This window comes from Moschus berezovskii, chromosome 19, assembly GCF_049115385.1.
Source record: "Moschus berezovskii isolate FMDL1 chromosome 19, NW_MosBer_1.0, whole genome shotgun sequence".
Classification (NCBI taxonomy): domain Eukaryota; kingdom Metazoa; phylum Chordata; class Mammalia; order Artiodactyla; family Moschidae; genus Moschus; species Moschus berezovskii.
Genome location: NC_142478.1, coordinates 44,017,708 through 44,036,839, shown reverse-complemented (window position 1 = coordinate 44,036,839; position 19,132 = coordinate 44,017,708). Strand labels below are relative to the sequence as shown.

Sequence of the window (19,132 nt, the reverse complement as noted above, 5' to 3'; positions counted from 1 at the left end):
CAGGCTTGAAGGAGTAGAAGTTGTCTAATTATTCTCCCTCGAGGTCAGATAGAGCTCTGATACAAAAATGACCCTTGAGGACTAGCTTTGTTTCAACTTCCCAAGTGGTTCAGTGGTAAAGAATCCAGCTGCCACTGCAGGAGATGCAAGGGATGCCAGTTCGAGCCCTGGGTGGGGAAGATTCCCTGGAGAAGGAAATGGCAACCCACACCAGTATTCTTGCCTGGGAAATCCCACGGACAGAGGAGCCTGGTGGGCTACAGTTTATGGGGTCACAAAGAGTTGGACATGGCTGAGCGACTGAGTGTTCATGTAGCCTTTGTTTCAGGGACAGGAAGTTCGATGTGCATTTCAAAGCTATTGCTCCTCCTTCTTGCCAGACCCAAGAGGGAATTTCTCTCTTATCTTCACAGGAAAAACTGGTAGGGCTCCTCAAGGTAAAATCATGAAAGTGTGGGTGTTGACCTAAGCCTAAATCCTGCTGCCTCAGAGTTTTCCACTGTCATCAAGTACACACTTGCTGTCCTCCAATTACTGCCCCTATCCTTGACTGGCAATGGTGGCTTCTGCTCCTAGTCAGCTGGGATTGTCTGCTTCATTTCCAGAGAGGTGATTTGTCCGGTGACCTCAGTTCTCTGGTAGGTGTAAAAAGAATCCCTGATTTTCAGTTGGTTCAACTTTTTTCTTTTTGTGGTGGCAGTAGTGACAATTTTCAAGATCTTCATATGTCAGGGCAGAAACCAGAAGTCATAATAATAATATTTTTTATCCATTATATCTTTTGACCACACAAAAGGGTGTTGATGGAAAATCAATCAATCAAAGAAAGAAATGAAAATTTTTATTTGAGCCAAATTTGAGGATTATAACCAGGAAGAGCATCTCAGAAGTCAAGGCACAGTTATGTAATTTTTTTGAGACAGAGAGCTATATATCAAATAACATCTTATTGACAGTTTAGATAATCCAGACTAAACATCATCATAGTAGATTACGTGATCCTTTATAAATTCGAGAAGAATGTTATCTTTTACGGAGCTGTCTTATCAATGCTGGAAGAATGCTACTCTTTATGATTGAGCAAGTATTCCAAAGAATGCTCAAACTACTGCGCAACTACACTCATCTCACACGCTAGTAAAGTAATGCTCAAAATTCTCCAAGCCAGGCTTCAGCAGTACATGAACCGTGAACTTCCAGATGTTCAAGCTGGATTTAGAAAAGGCAGAGGAACCAGAGATCAAATTGCCAACATCCACTGGATCATCAAAAAAGCAAGAAAGTTTCAGAAAAACATCTGCTTTATTGACTACACCAACGCCTTTGACTGTGTGGATCACCACAAACTGTGGAAAATTCTGAAAGAGATGGGAATGCCAGACCACCTGACCTGCCTCTTGAGAAATCTGTATGCAGGCCAGGAAGCAACAGTTAGAACTGGACATGGAATAACAGACTGGTTCCAAATCGGGAAAGGAGTACATCAAGGCTGTATACTGTCACCCTGCTTATTTAACTTATATGCAGAGCACATCGTGAAAAACACTGGACTGGATGAAGCACAAGCTGGAATCAAGATTGCCAGGAGAAATATCAGTAACTTCAGACATGCAGATGACACCACCCTTATGGCAGAAAGAGAACTAAAGAAGCCTCTTGATGAAAGTGAAAGAGGAGAGTGAAAAGGGTGGCTTAAAACTCAATATACAGGAAAAGTAAAATCATGGCATCTGGTCCCATCACTTCATGGCAAATAGATGGGGAAACAGTGAAAAACTTTATTTTGGGGGGCTCCAAAATCACAGCAGATGGTGACTGCAGCCATGAAATTAAAAGATGCTTGCTTCTTGGAAGAAAAGTTACGACCAACCTAGATAGCTTATTAAAAAGCAGAGATATTACTCTGCCAACAAAAGTTTTTCTAGTCAAGGCTATGGTTTTTCCTGTAGTCATGTATGGGTGTGAAAGTTGGATTATAAAGAATGCTTAGTGCTAAAGAATTGATGCTTTTGAACTGTGGTGTTGGAGAAGACTCTTCAGAGTCCTTTGGACTGCAAGGATATCCAACCAGTCAATCCTAAAGGAAATCAGTTCTGAATACTAATTGGAAGGACTGATGCTGATGCTGAAGCTCCAATACTTTGGCCGCCTGATGCGAAGAACTGATTCATTTGAAAAGACCCTGATGCTGGGAAAGATTGAAGGTGGGAGGAGAAGGGGATGACAGTTGGATGGCATCACCAACTTGATGGACATGAGTCTGAGTGAACTCCAGGAGTTGGTGATGGACAGGGGGGCCTGGAGTGCTGCAGTCCATGGGGTCGCAAAGAGTTGGACACGACTGAGTGACTGAACTGAAGTATTCCTGCTGATTTGGGAAGTCTGGTCCATGCATAAATGCACATCCACAATGCAGAGTGCAGAGCAGTCAATGGTCAGAGGAGAAATTTTATGTTTAAATTTTTCTTGTCTTCCCATGTACATGTATGTGTGTGCAACTTAGTCATGTATGACTCTTTGTGACTTTATTGACTGTAGCCTGCTAGGTTCCTCAGTCCATGGGATTTTCCAGCAAGACTACTGGAGTGGGTTGCCATTTCCTTCTCCAGGGGATCTTCCTGGTCCAGGAATCGAACCCAGGTCTCCTGGGTCTCCTGCAATGGCAAGAGAATGGATTCTTTACCCCTAAGCTATCTGGGAATCCCTGTCTTGCCATAAAATATGAATTTTATTTCACAAGCGCAAAGTACACAGATCTTATTATTGGCATTTTACATACCAGAAAACTGAAGTTGAGAGAGAATGAATGACTTTGCCAAGATAAAGGGTCAGAAGGTGAAGATAACCCATATCTTCTAGAGGTTCCCAAGACTCCTTCAACACAAAACTTCATGCTCAGGCATTAATGCACATGGAACAACTTGAAAAAAAAACATTTGGCTTGTCCATGTTTCAGATGTCTCTGCAGCCTGACGTAAAAAGCCCTGGAGAGGGATATTCCATAATGTGTCCTCAAGCCTGACTCAGTCCCTAACTCATACTCAGATTTTAGGGAATTCACAATAATGGGAGTCTCAGTTTCTCAATGAATCTGGAGCAAGATCTAACCATGGATCATTCACTGAGGTCTTTTGTAATCACAAGAAGAAGCAATTCTAGGTTGTATTTAGGCTCTGTATTTTTGGAAGAGAGAGAGTTTGTGTATGTGTGTATCTGTGAGTATGGATATGTGGAAAGGGGAACTTATTTCTCCACAGTTTTTCTGAACTGTTAAATTTGTTCCTTCCCTGAAATGAAAAGCCTTAGCTTCTTTAAATGGGATGACGCTTTACCTTCCCATCTGCTTAATTACAATGATAGCTTATGAATGTGATTGATATTTAAAACAAGACTTCCTTCCAGGGTTTCCTTTGTCTTTGAACTGTCCTTAGGTTTTCTCATTGTAACTCCACAACCATTACCAGCCGTTGAAATGTCTCAGTGCAAAGTCACTTCCTCAGAGAGGCCTTCCTTAAACTTCCTCTTTCCGAATCTGTGTGTTCGTAACTCTGTCCCCTGCTATTCTGGAATCTTCACGAGGGTAGACTCTGCACAAGTCACGGCTGATCCCCAGGACAGGCAGTCCAGGATGGTGCTGTCTACTAGACCTTTCTGCAGGAATAGAAATGGTCTGTAATCCACACATGTGGCTACTTGTACTGAATTTTTTTATCTTAATTTAAATTTAAATAGCTAAATTCTCTTGACAGTGAGGGACAGGAGCTGTGTTTCTCAAAATCTAAATTAAGATGTCACTAAGGTGCTTAGTGACCCATTCTCTGAGTAATTCTTACCAGGAACAAAATTTCGCAACTATTGGTCTAGAATGGGATTCTCAATCCTGGCTTCACATTTGACTGACCTGAAGGAAGTTTTAGAAGAAAATATGTCCCAACCACACTTCTAAAGATTATATTTCAGTTGGCCTGGAGTGGGGTCCAGGTATTAGTGTTTTGTTGTGTTTTTTTTTAATTTGGCTGCCCTGGGTCTTTGTTGCTGCATGCAGCCTTTTTCTCTAGTTGCAGTGAGAGGGGGCTTCTTCTTGTAGTGGCTTCTCTTGTTGCAGAGTGCAGGCTGTAGGCTCAGGGCAGGCTTCAGTAGCTGCATCTCCCAGGCTTGAGAGTACAGGTTCAGTAGCTGTGGTGCACAGAATTAGCTGCTCCACGGCACGTGGGAGCTTCCCTCACCATGTCCCCTGCACTGGCAGGCGGACTCCTCTCCACTGAGCCACCAGGAAAACCCCCAGGTATTAGTCTTTCTAAAAAATGAAACCAAACAGAAAGTCTCCCCAGAGGACTGTGATGGGCAGCCCAGCTTGAGTCTAGAAGATTTGTTCTCACCTTCTCCTCAAAACAGACCAAATAAATATACAGATAAATGGTCCGGGAGCTTTTATAAAGGGTGGTGATGTCAAGTAAAATCTTGTGATGTTACAAAAGATATTAGTGACATTGGTGGTTCAGATGAATTTCTTCACATTCTGTAAAAAAGAAAACACAGCTTTAGATAATCTTTAACAGAAATTCCTTGCCCTTTTATCCATTAACAATACCAAGCATACCATGCTCTGGGAGATTTAGTGAGGGTGACACTTTGAGTTCCCTAAAACAATCACGTTTTAAAATACACAAAAGCCTTTCTAGTTTGCTGGTTGACTGACAAGGGGCCTGTTGACCGCACAACAAAGTCACGTGACCTGCACTGCCCGGCAGCTGGAGGAAGGTGTTTCCCAACCTGCCGCCCCGCAGGTCCGGGATCTGCTTTGTTAAGTTTTTCTCCGTCCTCTGCGGCTAGGTGGGCAGGTCATTACCTCCCGGGAAGGAAAGGAGCCCAAACGAGACTGGGAACGTGGGTGCAGGAGCCCTGTCCTCCCTTTCTTCAGGTGAACAGGTAAGGAAGGTCGCGCAGGAAATCCAGGCTGGTTGGGCGCCTGAAGAGTAAGGCGGTGCTGGTTCGGTGTCTGCGCTGGGGAGGCGGCTGAGCCGCTGCAGAGCGCCAGGGGGTTTCAGCCCAGCCCGGAGCACCGAGCAGCGTGGGGACAGCAACTTAAGGAAACCCGGGCAGCTGGGGAGGGGAGTGTCTGATGATTTTTCAGAACATGCTCCTGATTGAAATTTTAAAAAAATAAAAGTAAAAAACAAGTCTCAGAATAAGTAAATTCAAGAGTGCTAATGTTAGCCAAGAAACCTGCGCAGCCTGCCAGGAGATTTGAGGAAATTAACATGAAACTAAAACCGAAGTCTTAGGTGAAGTGCAGCAAGCAAAATTGATCAGAACGTACCAAAGACTAGCCAAAACAAAGGTCTCTATAGCGACTGAACTGAACTGAACTGATAGACGTTTAAATTGTTAGGAGAGAATTAAAGGAAAAGCTTTCAACTGCTAGGAGAGATTTAGAGGAAAAAGTTTCAATTACCACGAGAGATTTAAAGAAGTACTATTCAGTGAATCAAAAGTACTAGAACAAAAACAAATGAATATGGTTTAACAATATATCCGTAGCTAGTTAGCCATTTAAAAACTACTTTAGTCGAGAGTATGTTAATTTAAATATTTTCAGTTCTTTAAATTAAATTAAACGTTATAATTAAAAGTTTGAGCCTTGTTAACTCGATAGGTTTGCACCAAAAAAACCTGGGAGTAACGTGCTAGAGTGGCGTTTTCTTTTCCACAAAAATTTCATTTATTTAGAAAGAATAGAGTCTTCCTTAAAGATAATAAACATTGCCAACCCACGATGAAATTAGATCACATGCTTTCTGCAATGTACCAGAGGTGCAAGGAGTAAACTTCATTTGTCTGCATCTGCCTGTAATAACTAAGTAACTCCAGTTAATGTTCATCCAGCAGTCAAAATGCAGTGTATCCACTGTGATTAGCACACCAGGTTATTCTTTCAAAGAAATCTGAGAGGTTTTGGGCTTTCAATATTCTTCAATAGAATCATCTTTTTGCTCACTTTGCTATTTTTTAAGGGTGGGCATTATCTTTGCAATGTGCTTATCAAGGATTTTTTTTTTTTTTTTCCGCTTCCTTGAGTTTAGTTAAAATAGAAACAAAATTGCTTTCTTAGCTGAACCTAATCATGTGTCTTTAGTCCTGTGATATCCTTCCTGGATATCTCCTGTTTCTCTGAACTATTGCCTCTCTGAAATTTTAGCAACAATCCACCAACTTGATCTTTGAACAAAACTCATGTAAGCCACTGATGGAAGCCACGGGGCTGAAACTTTATTTGCATCTGACAATAAGATTTGTAGTATTTTTATTGAAGTTTTTTACTGTATCAGTGTTAAATATGTCAGCACCTTTTTCTCAACTACATCCTCATTGAGGATATTGTCTTACTGGCATTTTGTTTAATTTTAAGAAAGCACACAAAATTTCAAATAGCTTTCTTACTAAAATTTATTGATCAGTATTGAAGTTATCCCTGTTTGGGTTTAAACTATCTTTAATAATACCAAAGAAGATATATTGTAGATAGTTGTATATAAAATATTCTCTGCAAAGAGCATTGTTCTTTGACAATGAAAAAAATGAAACACCTTGAAAGTAAATGTTATTCAGTTCAGTTCAATCGCTCAGTCGTGTCCGACTCTTTACGACCCCAAGAATCGCAGCACACCAGGCCTCCCTGTCCATCACCAACTGCCAGAGTTCACTCAAACTCATGTCCACAGAGTCGGTGATGCCATCCAGCCATCTCATCCTCTGTCGTCCCCTTCTCCTCCTGCCCCCAATCCCTCCCAGCATCAGGGTCTTTTCCAATGAGTCAGCTTTTCGCATGAGGTGGCCAAAGTACTGGAATTTCAGCTTTAGCATCAGTCCTTCCAATGAACACCCAGGACTGATCTCCTTTAGAATGGACTGGTTGGACTTCCTTGTAGTCCAAGGGACTCTCAAGAGACTTTTCCAACACCGCAGTTCAAAAGCATCAGTTCTTCGGCACTCAGCTTTCTTCACAGTCCACTCTCACATCCATACATGACCACTGGAAAAACCATACCCTTGACTAGACGGACCTTTGTTGGCAAAGTAATGTCTCTGCTTTTTAATATGCTATCTAGGTTGATCATAATTTTCCTTCCAAGGAGTAAGCGTCTTTTAATTTCCTGGCTGCAATCACCATCTGCAGTGATTTTGGAGCCCAAAAAAATAAAGTCTGACACTGTTTCCACTGTTTTTCCATCTATTTCCCATGAAGTGATGGGACCAGATGCCATGATCTTTGTTTTCTGAATGTTGAGCTTTAAGCCAACTTTTTCACTCTCCTCTTTCACTTTCATCAAGAGGCTTTTTAGTTCCTCTTCACTTTCTGCCATAAGGGTGGTGTCATATGCATATCTGAGGTTATTGATACTGTAAAATAAAATAATAAATGTGATTTTAGATGTGTAAAATGTTTTATTCATTATATTTCCATAGGAAGATATCACTATAATATTAAATTTGGGGGTGAAAGAGCTGGATTATTTTAAATTACATTCCAGAGGATTTATATACAGAAGTGAGTGAAACAAAAGGTCAGTGTGCCAAATATGATTTCAGAGTGGTATTGTGGCCTGACTCTGGCTACCACTTGTGATAAAATGACTGTTGTATTTTTCTCATGTAGCTTTTACTGATAAAAAAGTGAATTATGTTCAATAAACTTTTCCAGATATTATCTTGTGAAAAATGTCTGGTTCTTGGCTTTTTGAGTTTTGGTCCTTTTTTTCATAGTAAACCAGAATTTTTTAATGAGCTTAGGAGTATTGTCCAGTAGAACTTTCTGCAGTGATCAGAATGTTCTGCATACAGTCTGCACTGTCCAGTGTGATAGCTACTGGCTCTATGTGGCCACTGAGCACTTGAAATGTAGTTAATTTAACTAAGGAATTGAATTTTTTTCGTTTGCTAAATTTAATTGATTTTTAATGAAAATGTAGTTATCCTTATGTGAGCCATGCCTACCGGATTGCACAGACAGCTAGTTAGTTGCTTCCTTTTATTCTAGTGGCTGGTTATAGTAGCTTGCAGGACACAACTGCTGACCTTGGACTTTCAGATAGTCCTGAAGGTATTTTTTCAAGAACATTGCTCTCGAAGGGATTTAAGAGATTAATTTTTTTCATTCTTAATGACATTGTTTTGTTTCTCATTTTATAAGCAATATATGTTCTACTATACCAATCAGTTGTGTCTGATTCTTTGTGACCCCATGGATTATAGAGTCCATGGAATTCTCTAGGCCAGAATACTGGAGTGGGTAGCTGTTCCCTTCTCCAAGGGATCTTGCCAACCCAGGGATCGAACCCAGGCCTCCTGCATTGCAGGGCGGATTCTTTACCAGCTCAGCCACCAGGGGAGCCCATATGTTCTACTAGAAACACATAAAAGCATTAAGTAAAAAATTTACGACTCACTTATAATCCCTACCCTCCAGTGGTGACTGTCTTTGCCTTTTTGACATATTTCCTCCCAGTGTCTAATTTTTTTTTAAATAGAGGTATAGTTGACCTATATCACTCTATTATTTCCAGGCACACAACACAGTTATTTGATATTTCTTTTTCACGTAGCTGTCCAGTTTACCCAACACCATTTATCAAAAAGGTTTTCTTTTCCCCATTGTATATTCTTGCCTCCTTTGTCATAAATTAGTTTACTATGTGTTTGTAGGTTTATTTCTGGGCTCTCTATTCTGTTCCATTGATCTGTGTGCCATTTTTGTGCCAGTACCATATGGTTTTGATTACTGTAGCTTAGTGGTATGAAATCAGGGAGCATAATAGCTCAAACTTTGTTCTTTCTCAAGATTGTTTTGGCTATTTGGGGTCTTTTGTGTTTACATACACATTTTAGAATTATTTGTTCCACTTCTGTGAAAACTGCCATACTGTTTTGACAGGAATTGTATGAAATTTGTAGATTGCCCTGGGTAGTATGGTCATTTTAACAACATTAAGTCTTTTAATACATGAGCATGGTATATACTTTATATACTTCCATTTGTGTCATCTTCAATTTTATCAGTGTCTTATAGTTTTTCAAGTACAGATCTTTTACCTCTATGGTTAGATTTATTCCCAGAGATTTTATTCTTTTTGATGCTATTGTAAATGGGATTGTTCAATTAATTTCTCTCTCTGATAGTTCATTACTGCTGCTACTGCTGCTAAGTCACTTCAGTCATGTCCAACTCTGTGTGACCCCATAGATGGAAGCCCACCAGGCTCCCCCGTCCCTGGGATTCTCCAGGCAAGAACACTGGAGTGGGTTGCCATTTCCTTCTCCAATGTGTGAAAGTGAAATCGCTCAGTCGTGTCCGACCCTTAGCGACCCCATGGACTACAGCCCACCAGGCTCCTCCATCCATGGGATTCTCCAAGCAAGAGTACTGGAGTGGCTTGCCATTGCCTTCTCTACTAGTGTACAGAAATGCAACAGATTTCTGTATTTTAATTTTGTACCCTACAACTTTACTGAATTCATATACTAGTACTCACGTTTTTGATGCATTTTTAGAGAAGGAAATGGCAACCCACTCCAGTATTCTTGCCTAGAGTATCCCGTGGACAGAGGAGCCTGGTGGGCTGCTGTCCATAGGGTCGCACAGAATCAGACACGACTGAAGCAACTTAGCAGCAGCAGCAGCAACAGCATAGATATTATCGTGTAATCTGCAAACAGTGACAGTTTTACATCTTTCTTTCCAATTTGAATTCCTTTCATTTCTTTTTTTGTCCACAGTGCCATGGCTAGGACTTCCAATACTGCATTCAATAAAAGTGATGAGAGTGGGCATCTTTTGTCTTGTTCCTATTCTTAGAGGAAATGATTTCAGCTTTTCGCTGCTGAGTGGTGTTAGCTGTAGGTCCCTCATGCCCATGCCTGCTGCACACACTGGCACCTAGTTGTGTGTGTAGGTGTGTGCAGTCGTGTTCAACTCTTTGCGATCCCATGGACTATAGCCAGGCTTCTCTATCGTGGAATTTTCCGGACAATGATACTGGAGTGGGTTGCCATTTCCTTCTCCAGGGGATCTTTGTGACCCAGGGATCAAACTCGCATCTCTTGTGTCTCCTGCACTGGCAGGTGGATCTTTACCACTGAGCCACCAGAGAAGCCCCAGGTTCATCATATGTGGCTGTTATTATGTTAAGGTTTGCTCCCTCTCTTATCCACTTTATTGGGAGTTTTTATCATAAATGGATACTGAATTTTGTCAAAAACTTTTTCTGCAGCTATTGAGATGATCATATGGTTTTTATGCTTCCATTTGTTAATGTGATGTATCACACTGATTGATTTGCAGATATTGAAATACGCTTGCATCCCTGGAATAAAGCCATCTTGGTTTTATCACTTAAAATACATCATGCCACTCCCTGTGGCCTGCAAAGTTCCTGCTGAAAAGTTAGCTTCCAGTCTTATGGGAGTTCTCTTGTATGTCACTAGTTGCTTTTTCCTTGCTGCTTTTAATATTCTCTCTTTATCTTTAATTCTTACGGTTTTGTTTATAATGTGTCTTAGTGTGGACCTCTCTGATTTGATCTTGTTTGGGATGTTTTTGTTTACTGGACCTGGATTCCTGTTTCTTTTCCAAGGTTATAGAAAGTTTCAGCTTTTATTATTATTCTTTATTTTTTTACAGTAGGCCCTTGTTGGTTATCTATCTTAAATGGAGCGGTGTATACCGATCAGTCTCAAACTCCCTAACTATTCCTCCTCTTCCACCTTCCTCCCTTGGTAACTATAAGTTTGTTCTCTAAGTCTGTGAGTCTCTCTCTGTTTTGTCAATAAGTTCATTTGTATCAGGTTTGTTTTTTTGATTGAGTATAAAAGCGATGTCATATGATATTTGTCTTTGTCTGATGAATTCACTTAGTGTGATAATCTCCAGGTCCATCCATGTTGCTGCAAATGCATTATTTCATTCTTTTTAAGGCTGAGTAATCTTCCATTGTATGTGCATATCATTCTTCTTTATCCTTTCATTTGTTGATGGTTGCTTCCACATCTTGACTTTTTTTTAAATTAATTTATTTATTTTTTATTGGAGGCTAATTATTTTACAGTATTATATTGGTTGGTTTTGCCAAACAATGACATGAATCAGAAATAGTGTTGTAGTGAACATTGCGGTGCATGTATACTTTTGAACCACATTTTTCTCTGTCCAGGATTGCTGGATCATATTATAGGTCTTCTGCCCATTTTTTGATTTTTTTGGGGGGGTTGCATATTGAGTTACATGAGCTGTTTGTAAATTTCAACTATTTTTTCAAAAAACTTTTCCTACCCTTTTCCTCTCTCTTCTCATTCTGGCACCGCTTAATGTGAATACTGGACTTCTCTGGTAGCTCAGAGGTAAAGAGTCTGCCTGCAATGCAGGAGACATAAGAGGTGCGGGTTTGATCCCTGGGTCAGGAAGATTCCCCTAGAGGATGGCATGGCAAGCCCCTCCAGTATTCTTGCTTGGAGAATCCCATGGACAGAGGAGCCTGGGGGTCTACAGTCGATAACGTTGCAAAGAGTCAGACACGACTGAAGTGACTGAGCCCAATGTGAATGTTAGATGCTTGATGTTGTCCCAAGGATCTCTTAAACCATCCTTAGTTTTTTATATATTTTCTTTCTGTTCAGCTTGGGTGATTTCCACTACTCTGTCTTCCAGTTAGCTGATCCCTTCCTGTGTATCATCTAATCATCAACTGTTACTTTTCTCTAGTGTACTTTTTATATCAATTGTTGGATTCTTCACCTCTCTTTGGTTCTGCATATTTTCTAGCTCACTGTTGCAATTCCTATTGTTTCATCCATTCTTAACTTCCTTGAGTGTCTTTATGATCATTGCCTGAACTCTTCATTGGGTAAATTTCTTTCTTCACTTCACTTAGCTTTTCTTGTTTAGTTTTATCTTGTTTTTTTATTCTGAAACTATCCCTCTGTCACCTCACTTTTCCAGTTCTTTGTTTTTTTTCCATATTAGGTAGGTTGGCTTTATTTTCTGATCTTGGAGAAGTAGCCATAAGTAGTAGACAGCCTGTGCATCCCAGCATAACACTCCTCTCTCATCACCAGAGCTCTAGTGGTGCCCCCTATATGGACTGCATGAGCCCTTCTGTTGTGTTAGAGCCAACTACTGTGGGTACACTGCTAGGTGTGGCTGGCCCTCAAATCAGTTGCTTGCCAGGCCCTGCCTAGTGCATGGACTGCTGGCCACTAGTAGGAGGGGCCAAGTCCCAGCATGACTGGCTATGGGGCCCAGGTCATCCCAGGGCTGCTGCCCACATGCTGGTTGGTGAGACCAGGTCCTAACACAGCTGACTGAAGTGGACCAAGAGATCATGGAGCTAGTGCTATGCACTGGTGGAAATAGACTTTGCTTTTTTTAAAAGGTGAATGCAAAATCTCATGTGTTCTACTGGTGGGCTCGGACTAGCTCTAGGATCCCCTAATGCTGAGTCAAGTCCTAGCTAGCTGCAAGTCAAAAGGTTCTGGAGCTAGTCTGGACTAGCCAGTGGGCAGGGCCAAGTCCTGGTGGTCCCAGTGCTGGTGTCAGTATGCAGAGTCAAGTCCTGGGAATACTGGGGACTAAGCAGGGGCCTACCTATGGCTGCTGCTGGTCTGCTAGTGGGTTAGGCTATGTCCCTGCCTTGCTGGTTGCTTGGCCTGGGTCATCACAGGAATGGTGCCAGCAAGCCTTTGGGTGAGGCCGGGTTAGTGGGAGGATTTCAAAATGGTGCTTTCCAGCATCTTCCTGGCAGACCGAGGTCCCAAAAATGGCTGTTGTCAATTTCTGCATCCCCAGGGTGAGCGTTAATTGCCTCCTTCCTCACCAGGCAACTTTTTAAGACTAGCAAGGGGTCTGACCCAGCTCCTTTCATATGACAACCTCTGCTCTGGGTCTTGGAGCATGTGAGATTTTGTGTGTGTCCTCTTAAGAGCAGGGTCTCTGTTTTCTGCAGCCCTCTGGGTTTCCCAAATGCAAGTCTCTCTGGCCTTCAAAGCTAGAAGGGTCCTCTTCAAAGCATGGGGCCCTCTTCCCCATGCAGTACCCCCCAGTCTGGGGAGCCCAGTATGGGACTTGGGCCCCTCACCTTGGCAGAATCCCAGCAATTGTGATTATCATACTCTTTGTTGGTCAACTACAAACAGGTATGGGTCTCAACTCTACTGTGTCTCCACCCTTCCTCCCATCCCTATGGGGTTCCTTTTTTTTTTTTTTTTGCTGCACTTCATGGTATGTGGGATCTTAGTTTCCTGACAAGGATCAAACCCATGCCCACTGCAGTGGATGCACAGAGTTTTAACCACTGGACCACCAGGAAATCCCCTTGTGGTTCCTTCTTTATTTTGTTAGTTGTAGAAGGTAATTTCTGCTAGTATTCAGGTCACTTTCATTGATAGTTTCTCTGTAAATAATTGTGAGTTTGGTGTGTCCATGGGAGGAGGTGAGTTCAGAAGTCTTCCCACTCCATCATGTTGGCCACCTTCAAGAGATTTAGGAGATTGTTGAAGAGGTCTGTAGGAGAGTCTTCTCTGTTCAGTTTTTTTTTTTTTTTTTAAGTCATTAACGATAGCTTCATGACCTAAGCTATTTGAACTATTACACACTGAAAGGGTGCTGAAAGAGGTAAAAATGACTTTACCTCTAGGGGATCCTGAGTATGTAGCAACAATACAACTTAAATATGCCCTTAAGCTTGTGTTTCAAATAGCAGAAGAGCTTGTGCTCAGAAGGTACTCAGAGTTCGGTCTTCACATGTGCTCAGTCACTTAATTGTCACAAGACCCAATTGAAATGAATAGAATTTTGGTCCACAAATCTTAATTATACCAGTCTACCCATATAGGAGAATTTCTCTAAAATATCGTACAAATTGTAGCCAGATCTTGGAAGAAGTTAGGTTTTTCAAACTCTGAAGACAAAGTTTGCTTGGTTTTTTTTTTTTTTTAGGTCGGTAGTCAGAAAATATTTGTTGGCAAAATAAATGAAGAAAATGAATTAACGTGGGGTGTGGACATAAATTCATAATGTCCTAAGTTTTTAATCTAGATAAAGGAATCTTACCATACTTTTGAAAAACTTAATAAGTATCATGTATTGATCATAACTTCCTCACAGATTCACAACTTCTTATTTCATTTTTATTTCTTTTATTTCAGAAGCTCCTGAAAAGAAGATCAAGTCAAAAGTGAATCAGCTTGCTCTTGGGCAGCCCCAGAGCCATGAGCAGTAATGGAACAGACCTCACCACTGGTTTCATCGCTTCTATTGTAGCCATCCTTTTATTCGGCTCAAACTTTGTACCACTTAAAAAATATGAGACTGGCGATGGTAATTATGTTTTCTTCATTGTTAACTTTAATTTTGAATGTGAAGTTCACTGTTTAGGTCTTCTTTAAATGATGACTGTAAAAATGAATTTTGCTGTGCCAGATGTCAAATGAATAGAGCTTAAAGCAGTTGATAATGCCCATGCCAGGTTATCTAAGTGCTAGTCAGTATAGGATAACCTTAATATTCTGTTTCATGGTAAAGCTAGGATGAAGGAAGCTTTTTAGCCATACCTGCTATGTTTATGGGCTTCACTGGTGGCTCGGTGGTAAAGAATCCGCCTGCCAAGGCAGGAGATGTGGATTTGACCCCTGGTCTGAGAAAATCTGCTGAAGAAGGAAATGGCGACCCACTGCAGTCTTCTTGCCTGGAGAATTCTGTGGCCAGAGGAGCTGAACAACTACAGCAACAAAAGCTATGTTTACAAAGGAAGAAAAGTAGTCAGTTCTGTAATAATACTTGCTTTTTAAAACACAACTTTCCAACACACGTGATATAAAAGGAAGCAATTTGCTCATAACACAAATTTTGTGCTTGCTTATACACAATTTTGACTGACAAACCTTATGTGAACATAGAAAACTGCACCCTGATGGATCAAGGTGCATAGCAATGCATAAAATGTGCTCACTGTCTGCCCCAAACCACCACACCCATCCACATCTGGTGGATCCACATCAAACCCTCCCAACCCTTGCAATAATGCATGGGCTGCAACACTTTTGACACTCATTTGCTTAAGTAAACTTCATGTCTTTTACAAAGTAAAGTGTCATATTTATTACAGAATTTGTGAATTTCTTAACCCCTTAACCAGTATAAAGCTGTACTACCTTTTCGGACATGACTGAGCAACTGAACTGAACTGAACCTTTTTTTATTAGGCTTTCTTTTTTAAAGAATAATTTTATCTATTTATTTTTGGCAGTACTGGATCTTTGCTGCTGGGTGGGTTTTTCTATAGTTGCAGCAAGCGGGAGCTACTCCTTGCTGTGGTGCGAGCACTTCTCATTGCAGTGTTCTCCTTTTGCGGAGCACAGGCTGCAGAGTGTGCAGGCTTCAGTAGTTGCAGCTCTTGGGCTCTGGAGCACAGTCTTAATAGTTGTGGAACACGGGCTACATTGCTCCAAAGCGTGTGGAGTCTTCCTGGACCAGGGATCAAACCTGTGTCTCTTGCATTGGCAGGCAGATTCTTTAGCACTGAACCACCAGGGAAGCTTTTTAGTACCTTTTTTAAATGAAGTTTTCAAGTGTTGTGTCCTCAGCTCCATTTCCCCCATGAGCTCTGTGGGTTTTATCACATTATTTTACCTAGCGCAATGATTTTTGAAACATACGTGTCACATTATCATAGAATTGACTGTAATATGAATTCAAGGAAGAAGTAATAGTTGTTTTATCCACTTGCTTTTCCTATTAAAGCCAGGAAAAGGAATTGGGGATGTTATGGTGAAAGTCTGGTGAGAAGCATTGTGTTATCACCCTAATTTCTTATGTCTTTATTCTACCTGGACAATAGAGTTACAGATTCTTTCCTTCCATAGCCTTTCTTCTTTTTCCCATTGGAGTTAGGACCGGAATGAAAAGTACTAAAAGAAGGACAAAAAAGATGCTAAAGGGTAGAGGACCTGGCTTTCGGGGTTTTACAAGAACCATGTGATCCCGGGAAGCCTGATCAGCTCGTTTGTTCTCAGTTTCTCATTTGTAAAATGAAGGGCTTATAAAATGAAGTTCCCTTTCATCTCTGTGTTCCTAATCTTAGAAGTTAACAGATGTTTTTCTCTCCTCCACCATGAGATTGAGTAGAAATAAGCAAAAATCTTCCAACAGAGTCTAAAGTGCTATAAATACGTTGAGTTATAACAACCTTAGTATTTCTTCCAATGTTGATGTTTCTGTGTCCTTTTAATCTCTGAACCTTCTTTCTGAGCCTCAGAAAGGTACAGATACACCCCATATCACCACATGACCTTCCAGTAGCTGGCAGATGGCAGTCGGGAGCATAGGAAGGGGAGTAACCCTGATGTAGAAAGGTCTGGAATGTCTGCCTTATCATAGACACTCGACTCCAAGTGCATGGATCCTACACGTGGCCATAAAAGACTTTATATTTATCTCAGAGTGATTCATATGATCACTAAAAGTTCAAATTACTACTGTGCTATTCTGAAATTCTTAATGTCATTCTCTTTGGTCAGAAATGGCACTAAGTATGACATCTGAATAAAAATATATTGACTTGGTCTTGCCCTTACTCTTTGGCAGAAAATTCTTGATCCCTGTTAAGCAGGAATAAACAATGTAGAGCAAGCTTTGGAGCCAAGTAAGGAATTCTAGTTTTACAAACTGTTAGCTATTTGGACAAGTTGCTTCATCTCAGATTTGTTTTCTCTGTCTTCGAACTAGGGTTAATTATGATGCCTCGTAGTTACAGGTGTTATAATAGAGGTGTAAAGTATCTGGAATATAGGTATTCAATAAATTGTGACTGTTATTATAACATCTCATTGATATTCCTAAGCACTAATTTTCTTATATCAGGTTGAACCCCTGACACTGAGTTTTTTTACTTCTAGGAATGTTTCTCCAGTGGGTACTTTGTGCTGCCATATGGTTGGTTGCCTTGGTGGTAAATCTGGTACTACATTGCCCTAAATTTTGGCCCTTTGCAATGGTTGGGGGCTGCATTTGGGCAACAGGTAATGTATGATATAACTTATACTTTAATCATTTGATACTATGATCATAATAGAAGGAAATGGCGATAGAGACTAGAAATTAATGATTTCGTTTCTTTCATTTATATGCTCCATAAATATTTTTGGTTCAGATTTTTGACTCAGATATTTTTCCTGACTCTTTCCTTTTAATGATTTCTTTCTTGTTCCTGCTAGAAAATTATTATAGCAAAATTATTATATTTATATTATTATATAAAATTATTATAGGAAAAATGTTTCACTTGCTATTTGTTCAAGCATAAGTGCTCTGCCCTTTCTCTAGCATGTTTATCAGAAAATACTTATTAAATAATCGTCTCTACTAATAGCATTTTTAGGGCTTGTCCTTAGAAGTAGACAAACACAAACACAGTATCATTTCAAAAGCACTGGCAGAAAAACAAGAACAAACAAAAATCTTCCTTCAGTTGCCTTATCACTGTTGCCTGAAATTTTATAGCCAGAGTTTATGCCTTTGCTTGGCCATTGAGGAATATTTTTCTTCTATTAATATAAATATATATCCCAGGAGAGTTTTCTTTTCTTTAACAAAGAAAATCAAGGATCTCTAGAGGTAATTTGATTAAAAGCAAATAGATATTTAAATGTTAAAAATTTATTGGGCACCTACTTAATTTGAATCTCTACAGAATTAAGTGATTTAGTGAAGATGATGAGTTGAAGGACAAAAGAGTTAAATCTGCACTAGAGTTGTAATTATTATACCTCATGTATACTTTAGTACAATTGTGATCACCATTTTGAATAGGAGAGGGGAACAGAGAGAGCAATCATTCATCCTGCAGATCTTGACAACCACTGCAGTATTTATGTTCAAATGGCTGTTCACACTAGGAGTTGGTTGTTATTGTTCAGTCGTTCAGTTGTGTCTGTTTTCAGCCCCATGGACTGCAGCACGCCAGGCTTCCCTGTCCTTCACCATCTCCTGGAGCTTGCTCAAACTCACGTCCATTGAGTTGGTGATGCCGTCCAACCATCTCATCCTCTGTTGTCCCCTTCTTCTCCTGCCTTCAATCTTTCCCAGCATCAGGGTCTTTTCTAATGAGTCAGCTCTTAGCATCAGGTGGCTATAGTATTGGAGCTTCAGCATCAGTCTTTCCAATGACTATTCAGTACTGATTTCCTTTAGGACGGACTGGTTTGATCTCCTTGAAGTCCAGGGAACTGTCAAGGGTCTTCTTCAATACCACAGTTCAAAAGCATCAGTCCTTCGATGTGCAGCCTTCTTTATGGTCCAGGGAGTTGGTGGGAAGAGTTTAATTTGAGAACTGCTGCAGACTGGGGTGATGTGGGTCACCATATTGTTCTTTGGTTGCTGTGTTGTGTCTGACTCTTTGGGACCCCATGAACTGCAGCCCGCCAGGCTCCTCTGTCCTCCACTATCTCCTGGAGTTTGCTCAGATTCATGTCCATTGATGCAGTGATGCTATCTAACCATTTCACAGTGTAGGGCACAGTAGCTGACCGGATATGGTTAGTAGAAGAAGGGGGAGAGTTAATGATGATGTAGGGATTTTATTGTAGGTGATTAGGAGAATGACAGTATCATTGACACGGATGAGGAGAAAAGGGAAAAAAACACGGATAAAAGGGAAAATGATGACTTCAGCTTGGGACCTTTTTAGTTTAAAGTTCCTAATATTCCCACAGTGGGGGACATCTGGTTGGTAATCTCTTATTGGCACTAAAGCTCTGGAGAAGGTCCAGGCTAGTGCTGGAAGCATGTGTCTCTAGCTCATAGCTGAAATCATGAAACTAGTCAAGTGCTCAAAGACTACAGCAAGAGGAGGAGTGTATTTTAGGGATAATTTTTAAAGGGTACCTCTATCCAGATGGTATGATGAGAAAGAACAGCTCAAGAATGAGAGACACAGGAGGGAAGCTGATGAGGAAGACATCTTGAAAACCAAGAGAGAAAACCTTCCAAGAGGATATTGACTGAATCAGATAGCAGGTCAGGAACTGGAAAAAAAAAAAAAATGACCATGAATTTGGTCCTGAGTGACCCTCAAGAGTACAAAGC

The 19,132-nt window shown here is 40.7% G+C and overlaps 1 protein-coding gene across 2 annotated transcripts in view; it reads left to right on the top strand.

Moving 5' to 3' along the window:
* The first annotated feature begins 4,750 nt into the window (after positions 1-4,750).
* TMEM144 (transmembrane protein 144) overlaps positions 4,751-19,132 on the top strand; it is a 41,945-nt gene continuing 27,563 nt past the window's right edge. Inside the window, exons 1-3 of one of the 2 annotated variants that reach the window (XM_088828050.1) lie at positions 4,751-4,929; positions 14,200-14,368; positions 16,945-17,067. In XM_088828050.1, coding sequence (XP_088684176.1) covers positions 14,260-14,368; positions 16,945-17,067 — 232 coding nt within the window. In that variant the 5' untranslated portion in view covers positions 4,751-4,929; positions 14,200-14,259. Of the gene's footprint in view, positions 4,930-14,196; positions 14,369-16,944; positions 17,068-19,132 lie in introns of both variants that reach the window. The other variant, XM_055405240.2, reaches the window with a different exon arrangement.